The sequence below is a fragment of the Phacochoerus africanus genome, chromosome 16, assembly GCF_016906955.1.
Source record: "Phacochoerus africanus isolate WHEZ1 chromosome 16, ROS_Pafr_v1, whole genome shotgun sequence".
Lineage (NCBI taxonomy): Eukaryota > Metazoa > Chordata > Mammalia > Artiodactyla > Suidae > Phacochoerus > Phacochoerus africanus.
Window position 1 is genome coordinate 47,389,451 of NC_062559.1, and position 13,506 is coordinate 47,402,956.

Genomic DNA, 13,506 nt, shown 5'->3' on the forward strand with positions numbered 1-13,506 from the left:
CTGTCACCTCCTAAATTTTTAGAAAATGTCTTTCATTCATGGAAGAGGTTCTCACATCAGAAAGATTCTTCTCTCCTCCACTTTTTTGTTGTTGTTGTGTTTTTGTTTTGTCTTTTCAGGGCCATACCTGTGGCATATGGAAGTTCACAGGCTAGGGAACGAATTGGAGCTGTAACTGCTGGCCTACACCACAGTCACAGCAACACGGGATCCAAGCCACATCTGCAACCTACACCACAGCTCATGGCAATGCCAGATCCCTAACCCACTGAGCAAGGCCAGGGATCGGACCCATGTCCTCATGGATACTAGTTGGTTTCGTTACCATGGAGCCACAATGGGAACTCCCCGCACTTATTTTATAGAGTAAGTTAAAAAACAAAACAAAAAACCCTCATCCTAGAAAAATTAACCTTCTGTTCCTCTACACAGCATCAGTTTCAATCAGGCGATGGGGCGTCCAACAAAGGGGCCTTCCCCTGTCCTGTGGGGATGGAGGTAGGGAGACCTTAGTGGCGAGACAGTGACCAAATCAGCTCTTTCTGTGACTGTGGCTGTTTGTTCTTCAAACAGAATGTCTCTTGCTTTTTTTATTTTTCATTTTTTTTTTTTTTTTTGCTTTTTAGGGCCATACCCACGGCATATGGAGGTTCCCAGGCTAGGGGTCGAATGGGAGCTGTAGCCGCTGGCCTACACCACAGCTCACGGCAATGCCGAATCCTTAACCCACTGAACGAGGCCAGGGATCCGACCTGCAAGCTCGTGGTTCCTCGTCAGGTTCATTTCCGCCGCGCCACAAAGGGGACTCCCTCTGCCTCTTTTCGCTTCCTCACACCTGTTTAGCCTCAGGGACCCAGCCATGCCTCTCATTGATGGAGGACACCACTGTTTTCTAACTTGTATGTGTTCTGCAGTGTAGACCCATTAAAACTTCCATTTCTGGAGCAATTTGAGGATTAAGAGGGAATCTTAACTACGGGCTGAGACAGACACCCCATCTCATCCCACGCAGTCCCCAGAGGCTTCTCCCATCCAAGAGATTTTCTTTCTTGATACAGTGATAGTAAGAGGAGGAGAGACAAACAGTTTCCTTTTTTTTCTTGTTATTCTTCCCCAGAGAATTTCCGTGAACAAAAGGAGACAAATAGTTTCCAAGGCAAATATGAAAAGTTAACATGGGTGGACCGCAGTTTTCTTTAAAGAAAAGGATTGACTTTGCAGTGGAAGCCATTCTTAAAGGTGTTTCATTCCTGTAGCAGTTCAGGCTGTCAGCCAATGGGTTTTGGTGTCATTGACCTTGAGAAGAGCTTTGAGGACAGGCTTCGCTTTCCAGCACCAATAACTAAGAAGCACAGGAGAGCACTGGGGAGGAGCCTAGCCCATGGATTGTGTTCTCTGCTCTGAGTAGGAGGGTCCGCTCACAGCCATGCAGACTCTCTCATGTTGCCAGCCCACAGAAGGATGCCTGGTTTGGCCTTCTCCCACTATCTGTTGTGCTCCAGCATCATAAATGATACCAGATTCTTTTTTCTCTTTTTCTTTTTATTCTCCTTTTTAGAGCCACACCCATGGCATATGGAAATTCCCAGGCTAGGGGTCCAATCAGAGCTGCAGCTGCCAGCTTACACCACAGCCACAGCCATGCCAGATCCTTAACCCACTGAGGGAGGCCAGGGATCGAACCCACATCCTCATGGACCTTGTGTGAGGTTCTTAACCTGCTGAGTCACAACGGGAACTCCAGGTTCTCCTGTACGTTGTTATATTTTAAATTCTGCAGGTGCTTCAGGGTTGACTCAGCATCCCGTATAGACGAGGGACCTTGCTGTTTAACAGGTAGCAGACATCTGAGGAGGCAGAGGGGAGAACAGATACCCAGGTTTCAAGAGCAGACTGAGTCGAGCACAGTGAATTGACTTTTATAAGCTCCGCAGCTTCTCTAGAGTGTTCTGAACACTCTCATGCGAGGTACTAAAGCAGGTCCAGTTTGCAAAGGGCTAAGGAAATTTCTGTGACTAGTGGACATTCATGAAAGGCACGCAGCTCTTTTTTTTCTAGAATAAGAAACTTCACAAAGTGAACTGAGATGAGGAACCATTGAGATTATTACTGAGTATTAGAAAGGAAAATTTGTTGTTGCTACTTAGGCTTAATTTTTTGCCCCCCCGCAAAAGACAAAGAATACAGACACACCTCGGAGATATTGTGGATTGGGTCCCAAACCGCTGCAATAAAGCAAATATCGCACTAAAGTGAGTCATGAATTTTTTGGTTTCCTAGTGCATCAAAAGTTATGTTTACACTGTGCTGTAGTCTCTTATGTGTACAATAGTATTAGGTCAAAAAGAACCCATTAATGTATATACCTTAATTTTAAAAATACTTTATCGCTAAAAAATTCTCATCTGAGCCTTCGGTAAGTGGTAGCGGTACCATCAAAGGTCACTGATCACAGATCAGCATAATGAACACAATAATGATGCAAAAGTTTGCAACAATACCAGAATTATCAAAACATGGCAGAGAGACCCAAAGTGAGCAAATACCATTGGAGAAATGGCACCAGTAGACTTGACACAGGGTTGCCGCCAACCTTCAGTTTATTAAAAAACACAACGTCTGCGAAGCACAGAAATGGAAAATACGGTAAAAGGAGGCGTGCCTGTTCTGAGTCTCATTGGCTCCTGAAAGGAGAACCGTGGGAAATGCAGACGCCCTCAGAGCCAGGCCATTAAAGGATTTTGTTCATTTCATGTTCACCTCGGCTTTTTCCTTCCCTTCCCTTTTCACGTTTTCCTTTTTCCTCCCCGAAAAGCGCTGTGCTCTGTGTCATGGCTTGTTGCCCAGGCTCAGGAAAAGACTCCCACTGATTTTCTTCCGTCGAAATGAATTTTTCGGTTTCTGCGATACCACATTGTGAGTGGTTAAACTAAGGATGCTTATTCTTGAATTTGGAGGAGAGTTTGGCATTTTTAATGCTCTTCCTCCCCCTCCTCCTTAAAAGCCTTCGCACCACATCAGGATTCTCAGATAGCGTCTGGTTTAGAGGTGCTGATTTATCATCTTGAAAGCTTCTGCCCACTTGCAGGCATCCAGCCCAATGGACAGTTTGAAAAGGTCTGGTTCATTTGTCTCTGGGCCAGAATGGACATTATTGAAAACTGCCACTTGAAAACAAAATCGGTTTGGGTGCCTATAGGCCAGAGACAAATCTTTGGCTTTTCCAGATAAATCAGAAAGAGAAAAGGAGAGGTTTTCCTTTATCCATGCCTTTGCGAAACGTCAGTGTCTTGGTGTCCGAAATAACCCGGGTCTCGTGCCTCTCCCCAGGTCTACGTGGCCGCCTTCGCCGTGTCAGCCTACGCGTCCAGCTACTTCCGAGCCGGGAGCAAGCCCTTTAATCCGGTTCTTGGAGAAACGTATGAGTGTATTCGCGAGGACAAGGGCTTCCAGTTCTTTTCAGAGCAGGTGGGCATTCACCCTTTTTGTTTGTTGGCTGGAGTTGCTCATGCCTCTCATTAAATGTGCTTTTGAAATATTTATTTCCCCGCCTTCACTGGCTTCAAAGCAACCAAGATAATGACAGAGCTTTTACTCAGAAAGAGAGGGATCAGCTTCCTTCCACGGAAACCGAGCCACCACCCATGGGGTCAAGGTGCTAGCAAGGCCGAGGCTCGCTTGGCTGGGTGCATCGTCAGAGCCCTTTCTGTTGGACGTCATGGTGGAGAGGGAGGTTCAAAGCACGAAGCTGTAGGAGTTCCTGTCGTGGCTCAGTGGTTAACGAATCTGACTAGGAGCCATGAGGATGGAGGTTCGAGCCCTGGCCTTGCTCAGTGGGTTAAGAATGTGCTGTGGTGTAGGTCACAGATGTGGCTTGGACCCTGTGTTGCTGTGGCTGTGGGATAGGTTGGCAGCTATAGTTCCAATTTGACCCCTAGCCTGGGAACTTCCATATGCTGCTGGTGTGGCCCTAAAAATTAAAAAAAAAAATGAAGTGTGCGCCCCAGCTCCTTGACCTCATCCTTCTAGAGCATGAACGCCCCCATCAGAATGAGCAGCACCTAGTAGATGCAGTATTCTTGATTTCGATTTAAGAGGAATCATTCACTTGTGTATTTATTCATTCCGTCCGTAAGTACTTCTTGATCCTGTACCACGTGCCTGGCATTGTTCTAGGAGCTGGGATCCCACGGTGGCTCCGGCGCTGGGGGGCAGACAAGAACGCCTGTCCCCCAGTGCCTGGATGGACATATAGTGTATTCATGCAACCTGAGTTCCCTGAGGTTCCACGGGGCTCTTCCCATCCGAGTTAGCAGAGAATAATATTCCAGAACAGTGTCTCTGGAGTCAGCCAGCATAGATTCAGAGCTCGGCTCTACCCCTCACTAGGGTGTAGCTCAGGGCACGTTCCCTCCGTTCTCTGCGCTTCAGTTTTCTCTTTAAAGTGGAGATGATGACAGTGGTACAGACCTCAGATGGCTTTGCGATGAATAAATGAGATCTTCTCTACAAAGCGCTTAGAGCATTTTTACTTCAAGTATAAAGTGTGCAGCGGGGGCTTGCATGGTTTGCAATGGTGGAATGTTGGGGATCTCCAAAATATCTGTCACTAAGGAATTATTTAGTTAAAATAGAGTGCACACAGACTGGAAACGAACACCAGTTCTCTCCCATCTGGCTAAAGCAGTGCCTGAACGCATCCACCCTCTGTCTGTCTCTAAATGTCAGCCTGGGAACCTTAAGCATCCTTGCTTCAACACATTTGTCTCCTCCCGATTCTTAGAAAACTGAGGGAAAGGGGGTGGGCTGCTAAAACATGATTTTCTTCCTGGAATCTTGCTGCCTTCTGCATCTGGACTGAGCTATGGGAGCAGGAGGGGAGAGGGGGTGTGGCGGAGAAACTTGTGAAGACGGTGGCTTGCTTCACTGTAAATTAGGAGCCAGGTTCTCTGAAACTCTAAGGAAAATGATTGCACAATAATCCCAAAGCACATTTTCAATAGCTTTCCAGTTAGCAGCTAAAATGAGAAATTAATCACTGCTCTTGGGGAGGTAGGGGGTTAAATCAGGAGGTGAAGGGATAAGATAATCTGATTCAGATTCAGCTGCGTTATTTAAATACTAAACCTAAAATGGAACGAGAAGAAATGAAAATATAATTTCGTTACCATGGCATTATAGGCACTCGTGTGAAAACACAAAGGCCAAAAATAGCTCCGAACTACAGCGGGATGAATAGGTAGAAGAAAAGCGTAGGAACGTGAGCTTGTGTAAAGAAAGCTGAGCTGCAGTCCCATGTGTGTCCCTGATGGGGCAGGGCCAGCTCAGGTTCTGCTCCCGGATCCCCCGTGGTGGCACCAGGAGAGAAAGCAGAGCTCCTGGGAGCCTGTGCCCGGAGATGGAAAGAGCATTGCATAGCTTAGTCCTAGCCCCATGACGTGGATCCCCAGGAAATAAGCAAGAAAGGGATCTGGTCGTCATTTGTAGCGCAGGGTAGGCTGGGTGTGTAATGTGAACACGCTTTCAGATCCTAACCCCACCACTTTGTATGTGGCCTTGTGTGAGCTGCTTCAACTTTCTGAACCTCGGCTGTTTCTTCATCTGTGAAACCGGGATGGGCATGCTTCGCTCTGAGGTCACAGGAAGGCAAAGTGACATAACTCATTGATACATGAAGTTCTTGCACGTTTGGTACTTGGCAACTGCGCTTGTATTTAGAAGCAACTTTTATGTATGTATTTGTTTTTAAAATTGGAGTATAGTGGACTTACACTGTTATACTAGTCGTAGGTGTACAGCAGGTGATTCAGTCAGATATAATTATACCCATTCTCTTTTCCCACATAGGTTATCACGAACTATTGAGTAGATTTTCCTGTGCTATACAGTAGGCTCTCCTTAATCATGTGTTTTATACAGTGGTGTGTATGTGGTGTTCCCACCCTCTCAATTCCTCCCTACCCTTAATGGTGTCACCTGTGGTGACCACAGGATTGGTTTTGAAATCTGCAAGTTTGTTTCTGTTTTATAAATAAGTTTTTTTTTAATAATTATATTAGATTCCACATACAAGTGATAACATATGGTATTTGTCTTTATCTGACTTACTTCACCACTCACTATGATAATCTCTAAGTCCATCCATGTTGCTGCAAATGGCATTGTTTCATTCTTTTTGTGGCCGAATAATATTCCATTGTATATATATACCATACCTTCTCTATCCATTCTTCTGTTGATGGACATTTAGGTTGAGAAGCAACTTTTAAAATGCTTTTTAATATGCAGATATACAGTGGGGGGGGCTCTTTGTTTTTTGGGTTTTTTGTTTTGTTTTTTTGTTTGTTTTTGCTTTTTAGGGTTGCACTTGCAGCATATGGAAGTTCCCAGGCTAGGGGTTGAATTGGAGCTACAGCTGCAGGCCTATGCCACAGCCACAGCAGTGAGGCATCTGAGCTGCATATGTGACCTATACCACAGCTCACCACAATGCCAGGTCCTTAACCTTCTGAGCGAGGCCAGCGATCAAACCTGCATCCTCATGGATACTAGTTAAGTTTGTTACTGCTGAGCCATGACAGGAACTCCCATCATGCAGTGTTAAGAGCAGTTAGAGAAGTGCTGAAATAATATATACTGTACATCCTCTACTGAATCAGGTGGTTTGAAGGTGACCTTATGTCTTTGGTGAGGCTGTGACCGAAAGTCAGCCATGAGGCAGCCAGGAGTCCTCACAGCTGGCCTCACTTGGGAACACCACCAGTCCTGGTCATGAAGGAGCCACTTCACCTGTCTGGAATTTAGCCTTATGGCCTCAGATAGTTGATTCTTTTAATATATCCCAAGATGGATGAGTTTCCAGGGACAGAGTCACACTAGCTAAGCTTACGAGAGACTGAGATAGAGACCAGCAGGCTTCAGTATGCCTTTTTTATGAAAATTAGACCTGTCATTAGAGCAGCCCAACCAGGAATACTTTCCCCGCAGACAGATTACTTGGGAAGCCAAAATCATAGTCATCGAGTGAGTGCACAGGTAAGGAGAGCTGGCTCTTCAGTTCAGCGTGTCAGGCTGTCCCCTGCCCCAGGACTGGGAGGGGTTTGGCCCGCAGGAGACGCATCGATTCAGCCTCCTGCACTCCCTCTCCCACCCTACTGTCTATGCGACCAGCGCACCCACTGTGCATGAAGGCCTTCTCGGGGAACACATCTAAGGAGAGCGCCAGAGCATTTGTTCCGTTTCCCGCTGGAACCTGCCAGCCTGGCTCTTCCTGCTTCTGGCCCTGGAGACAGTCTATTATGGAAACAGCGTGACGCTGCCCTTGTCCATCGTGTGAGCTTTCAGAGTTCGGGGGCGTCTTTGCTTTCTTGCCCCTCTCTGCAATGAGTAGGGGTTACTGAATGACTAATAAACTGAGCCGGACCTCTAAATTCATATTTCGAGGTGGAATTTTATTCTAAGAACACCGAGAGAAATCCTATCTGCAACTGAAAGGACATGGAAAGAGACAAAGGTACCCAGCTTTTAGCTTTTCTACTGAGTTTTCCAGACCACAGGGCAGGTGCTTTGGAAAGCGGTGTCTCTCTTTTTCCTCCAAGCCCTTGGCCTTTGTTGCCTGTGGTTTTGGTGGGGATGGGGAGGCTTGGAGTCATCAGGGGCAAAGGGAGTTTGCTTCAGAGTTCAGCTCCATGGAAGCTTGCTCCCAGTACATCATTTCTCACCTAAAAGACCCCAAAATTTGGGCTAAAAATGGCTCATGGCATCAGGAAGCAGAGAAAGCAGTTGCTGTTCAAATGTTCCTTGTCACAGTTAACGAATATCATGCTGCAGGGCGCATTACGCTTTTCACATTTGTACGGGGTCTTCTTTGGTCTTCACATACCCCCGTGTGGCAGGTGAGGCACCCGAGGCCTGGCCCCCTCTGGGCTCCAGCGCCCCTCCACTGACACACTCGGTTGCCACCCCAGCATCCTCTCTCCCCCACCTTTTTTTCGTGTCTCTTAACATAGGTTTAGTTACTGTGCTCAGAGCTGCCAGAGGCATCAGCTGCCCCTGTGAAAACAGCCTTTCGTAGACTGTTCAGACTCTGAGGCTTTGCTTGTCCTTGTCCCTTCAACCTTTCATCCTCCCGACTCAACGCAGGACTTTGTTCTCCACTCCCGTTGGGGGCTGGCCAGGAGCCTTTGTGAACAAGGAACGTTCAGGAATCAATCATAAACATTCCAGTCTCATGTTCTAACCTCTGACTGTTCCACCCTCTCAGGGAGGGGTTTCCTCTCTGCCAAGAAATCTGATTCAGCCTTGGTTTTCCAAGTACGCCCAGAAAGGGGAACATTCCGAAGGAAAGACTTTCTTTCCCTCCGCAGGGCCAAGTATGGTCCTGGTAGGTTACCCTCACTGATGCTCTGGCTGCCTGGCTGGAGCTTCAGCAGGGACCCGCTGGCTCAGAAAATTCATTTCAGGAGTTCCCGTCATGGCTCAGGAGTAATAAACCCGACTAGTATCATGAAGATGCAGGTTCAATCCATGGGGGCCCGCTCAGTGGGTTAAGGATCTGGGATTGCCGTGAGCTGGGGTGTAGGTCAGATGTGGCTCGTATCCCACGTGGCTGTGGCTGTGGTGTAGGCTGGCGGCTGTAGCTCCAGTTCGCCCCCTAGCCTGGGAATTTCCATATGCTGTGGGTGCAGCTCTAAAAATAAAAGAAAAAAGAAATCCATTTCAGTTCACTTTGCTTCTTTTTTGTGCCTTTGGGAAAAGCTTGGTGTCTCTAAAGGATAGGCAGTTAAGCTATTGTCTAAAAGTGGCTTTTCCTAATTGCCTGGAGCTTCAGGCGTCAGATCCCTGTTCGAGTCATTTTAACCATATTATCCACCCAGCCACCTGTTATTGAGTTTCTGACAGAAAAGCTGAGCAGAGTTGTTGAAAGTTACTAAAAGGTAAGAGATTCAAATGAAGTCTTTTTTCCTTTGCTTCCTGGCTCAGCCTTCTTCTTTTTCTGTTAATCATTAGAACTCTGAACACACATTCTTGGCTGGACTTGAAAATACCATACCTATCACCTACCTCTCTGCACACCCACCTGACCCTCTCAGGAGTCCTTTTATCTACTAGTAGGCAGGGTTGTTTACTTCTGATAAAAGTGGCAGCTTATTTAAAGACTTTATCAAGGGGAAATTCAAGCTGTTCAAATAAAGCAAGCAATAACTCGGAATTCTTGTGCCTCAGTGGTTAATGAAACGGACTGGCATCCATGAGGATGCCGGTTCGATCCCTGGCCTCGATCAGTGAGTTAAGGATCTGGCATTGCCGCTGCTCAGACTTTGAGTTGCTGTGGCTGTGGTATAGGCTGGCAGCTATGGCTCTGATTCGACCCCTAGCCTGGGAACCTCCATATGCCGCGGGTGCAGCTCTAAAAAGACAAAAAGACAAAAAAAAAAAGGCAATAAATCAACTGTAAGGTGACTCAACCAGTGCTTTCCCATTTTTAGGTCAAGTCATTACTTAACTTTTTTTTTTTTAAAGAAATTATGTTTATCAAAGAAAACTATATGCTTAACTCTAAACTTAGTGGAAGAGAAAATAATTGGCAACTGTATTCTCCCCAAAACTGGGCCTTGGCATTATCCTTAAGAGCTTCCTTCTATAATCCACATGCTACTCATCAGCAAATCCCAAGGTCTTCCTTCCAAAGCCAGCCATTGTCACTGCCTCTGCCGCTGGTGCTGGCCACTGAGCCTGGCACTGATGACCAGGCTTGTGCAGTAGTCTCATTAACCAGTCTCTTGTTTCCATAGTCTGTTTCTCACCCAGCAGCCAGATTATCTCTCTCTGGATTTCCCAAGTCACGTGGGGTCAAATCTCACAGCCCACGAAACCCTCCTGGACGCCGCCCTGCCCCGTATCATGCCCCCTCCCACTTCCCCTCACTCGGCTTCAGCCACACTGGCCTTTTGGCTTTTCCTAAAACGCACCGAGCATTTGCCAACCCTGGGCAGCGGCTGTGTCTTCTGACCTGGACACACTCCCTCAGCTGAGTGGGTGGTTAGTTGCCTTGTTTCTCTTGCCCTGGAAGGGTCCTACCCCTCCTGCCCCATCTGGGATACACTCCCCCTCGGCATCCCTCCACCCCATCCTTGCCGCATCCCCCTTCACATGTTACTCCTGGTAGATGCTCTGCTTGTTGGCTTCTTGTCTGTCTCACTCACCCCTGCACTGAAATGTCAGCTCCGTGAGGATAAAGACCTGTTGTATCCCCAGGGGCTAAGACAGTGCCTGACACACAGGCAATCAGGAAATGGTTAACGAATGCCCCCCTCCACTCACTGGGTGGCTCTGACCTGCCGCTTGGTCTCTTTTCCACAAGTGGCCCTTCGTGGTCAGAGATGGGTCCAGAACTAGGAGGACTCTGTAGTTGTGTCTCTGGAAAGCTGCAGAACTACTGTGTTTAAGGGACATTTTTCTAAATCTGGAGAAGAAAAAAAACCTACCAAATGCACAAATATTGAAATATACTCTTTACTTATGCACTTCTCCCCTTACCAACTGCCTCTGGTGTAAAGTGCATCCTCAGAGCATGAATCAAAAATGATTAGGTCAGAGTTCCCATCGTGGCTCAGCAGAAACCAATCTGACCGGTATCCATGAGGACCCAGGTTCAATCTCTGGCCTCACTCCATGGGTTAAGGGTCCAGCATTGCCGTCAGCTGTGGTTTAGTTTGCAGATGTGGCTTGGATCTGGCATTGGTATAGGCCAGCATCTACAGCTCTGATTTGATCCCTAGCCTGGGAACCTCCATATGCTGCGGGTGTGGCCCTAAAAAGACCAAAAAAAAAATATTATGTCAGGTGAAGAAAGACCTCAGATATACAAATAAATTACAAGAATGCCTAATTACCAGGGAAATTCATTGACTTCGGGATTAGAAAAAGAAGCGCAGAAATACTTGCACAGTAAAAACCACAGATACTCATTTCCTGAATGTTTGGGGAACCTTCCCAATCAGGAAATTGCTCTTATCGGATTGGGCTGGAGAGGAAGTGATGGAGGAGAGTCCTAGCGAGTCAGTCTAAAGCGGACTCAGCCAACAGGCTAACAGTGTCTGCTCCGAGGCTGAATCAGTTCAGACTCAAAGTCAGAATCTAAGGCTTTTCTACGCCTAGGTTGAGATGTAATGAGAAAGGAAACCCAACCAAATCCCATACAAGCAAGGACAAGTAAGGCTGTGCTTGTCATTCTCTGCTCTGGTAGATTTTAGAGAGATCCCCATCAACGAAGATGACGTGAGTAACCGTGAATTTTTCCTTTCCATGGAGGTTAAAATGAATCAAAGGCTTCATAGCATCTTTTCCAACTGGCTGGCATCGACTGTCACCTCTGATGCTGGAATTCAAAGAAAGCAGATGTTAGAAGGATAGCATTTTGAAGCCAGAGGAATCCTCAGACCTTACTTTTCAAAGAAGTAAGACTCAGAGAGGTTGGAAAGCTCAGACTCAAAAGATTCCTTTTCTGAATATCCGTGAGATGGGATGGCAGTGGCGTGCAGAGACCCTGGGGAGGGACCGGAGCCCGCTTTGAGAGCAGCCATAGAGAGACAGCTGGGGCATCACAGGAGAGCATTGGATTTGAAGTCAGAGGACCCGGGTTTAAAGCACTCCCTTCATGGTATTCCTGTTGTGGCTCAGTGGTAATGAACTACTATCCCTGAGGACACAGGTTCAGTCCCTGGCCTCGCTCAAGGATCCAGCGTTGCCATGAGCTGTGGTGTAGGTCACAGATGAGCCTCAGATATGGCATTGCTGTGGCTGTGGCGTAGGCTGGCAGCTGTGGCACCGATTTGACCCCTAGCCTGAGAGCCTCCATATGCTACAGGTGCAGCCCTAAAAAGAAGAAGCAAAAAAAAAAAGGGCATGTACACCAGATAAATCATTCCCTGAGGCCTTTTTAAGCCAGAAAGAAAGAAGCTAAATCATTGATAGCTCAGTGTTGAGATTTATTCCTTTAGAAAACACCCCTTCGAGCCCCTCTAAAGGCACTTTGCTAAACATTGATTCATTAGTCTGACCCAACCATTTTAAAACGTCAGATTTGCATTTTTATGGGACATATGTATACTTTATCGAATGACAGGGCTTCTCTTATAATTCACATGGACAGTATATTTATCTCTGTTTTATGGGATTTTTAAATTATTACAGAAGAGTTTACAGTTTTTATATATTGCATTTTTGCTTTGATGTTTATGTTTGGCCAGACTTACAAAATGCCAAATTCCTCATCGAGGCTGTGATCTCTACCTTTTTGATGCATATTTCTGTGGGGCTGAATGTCATCTACTTTCTAATAACCTACTTTAAGATACGCCTACACTGTGAGGCTGGGGAGCAGAGCCAGTGCCGCCTGTGGACAGGCCGGTGCGGTGACAAGTGAGGGGTCGGAATTCCCTTGGCCCTAGTTATATATGCTCCCACGGTTTAAAGGTAAACACACTGTTTTCGCTGAGAGCTACAGGGGGGAGAAGGGAAGACCGGGGGCCATTTGTGAAATGAAGGATCCTCAAGGGTTGGGCTGAAAAAGACAATGAAGGAAAAGCAGAGGGAGTTGCTCTTTTTTTTTTTTTTTTTTTTTTAAAGGCCACACCTGAGGACATATGGAGGTTCCCAGGCTAGGGGTTGAATTGGAGCTACAGCTGCCGGCCGACACCACAGCCTCTGCAATGGCAGATCCAAGCTGCCGCTGTAACCTCTTCCATCGCTCACGGCAATGCCAGATCCTTAACCCACTGAGCAAGGCCAGGGATCGAACCCGCATCCTCATGGATGCTAGCCTGGTTTGTAACCCTCTGACCCACAACGGCGACTCTTCGAGTTGCATTTTAGGAGTTAGGTTTCTAAGCCAGTGTCTGAGTTGAAACTCCCAGAGTCACAGGAAGGGGTTCACACTCTTAAGAGGCCTGTGAGAATTAAGACCACCCCTGGGGCTGGGGGGGAGGGGAGAGGACACACACATGCACTTCCCGTCTCAGGTTAGATCTGAGATTTAAGTTTGTTGAGACCTGAAAGATACTGGCCCGACTGACCCCTTTGTCCCTACCTTTCTTCGGGCCAAGCTGGGACCCTGGCACCCCCATCGACTGACCAGGTCTGCGACGGGACTCAAGATTAGCTTGCTCCTACCCTCCTCCACCTGGAGGAGGGCCACGGACGTGGCTCGAAAACCGCGTTCCTCTCTGCGGTCAGGGGTCCAGAGCCAGGCAGGTGGTTGTGGACTTGTCACCCCCACTTCTCCACCACCCCTGCTCACCTCAAGCAGCACTCTGAAAATTCTGAGCCCCTGATATGTTTGAAAATAGGGTGCAGCTGCTTCCAACAATTGTTTTTTTGAGGCTTTGAACACCGTCTGTAAACCAAAAATGCTGGGTCTTCTCTCTACGTCTCCCCACCCCTGTGTTTAGGAGACGTTCCTGTTGCTTCATCTCTCCGGTTTTATTCTCAACGTGTAATAGGAAG

At 47.2% G+C, this 13,506-nt stretch overlaps 1 protein-coding gene across 2 annotated transcripts in view; it reads left to right on the forward strand.

The window, feature by feature from the left end:
• The window catches only part of OSBPL3 (oxysterol binding protein like 3), a 190,542-nt gene that overhangs the window by 153,174 nt on the left and 23,862 nt on the right, over positions 1 to 13,506 (forward strand). For both annotated transcript variants that reach the window (XM_047763555.1, XM_047763556.1), the window contains one exon: positions 3,331 to 3,468. In XM_047763555.1, the coding sequence (XP_047619511.1) occupies positions 3,331 to 3,468 (138 nt within the window). The remainder of the gene's footprint in view (positions 1 to 3,330; positions 3,469 to 13,506) is intronic.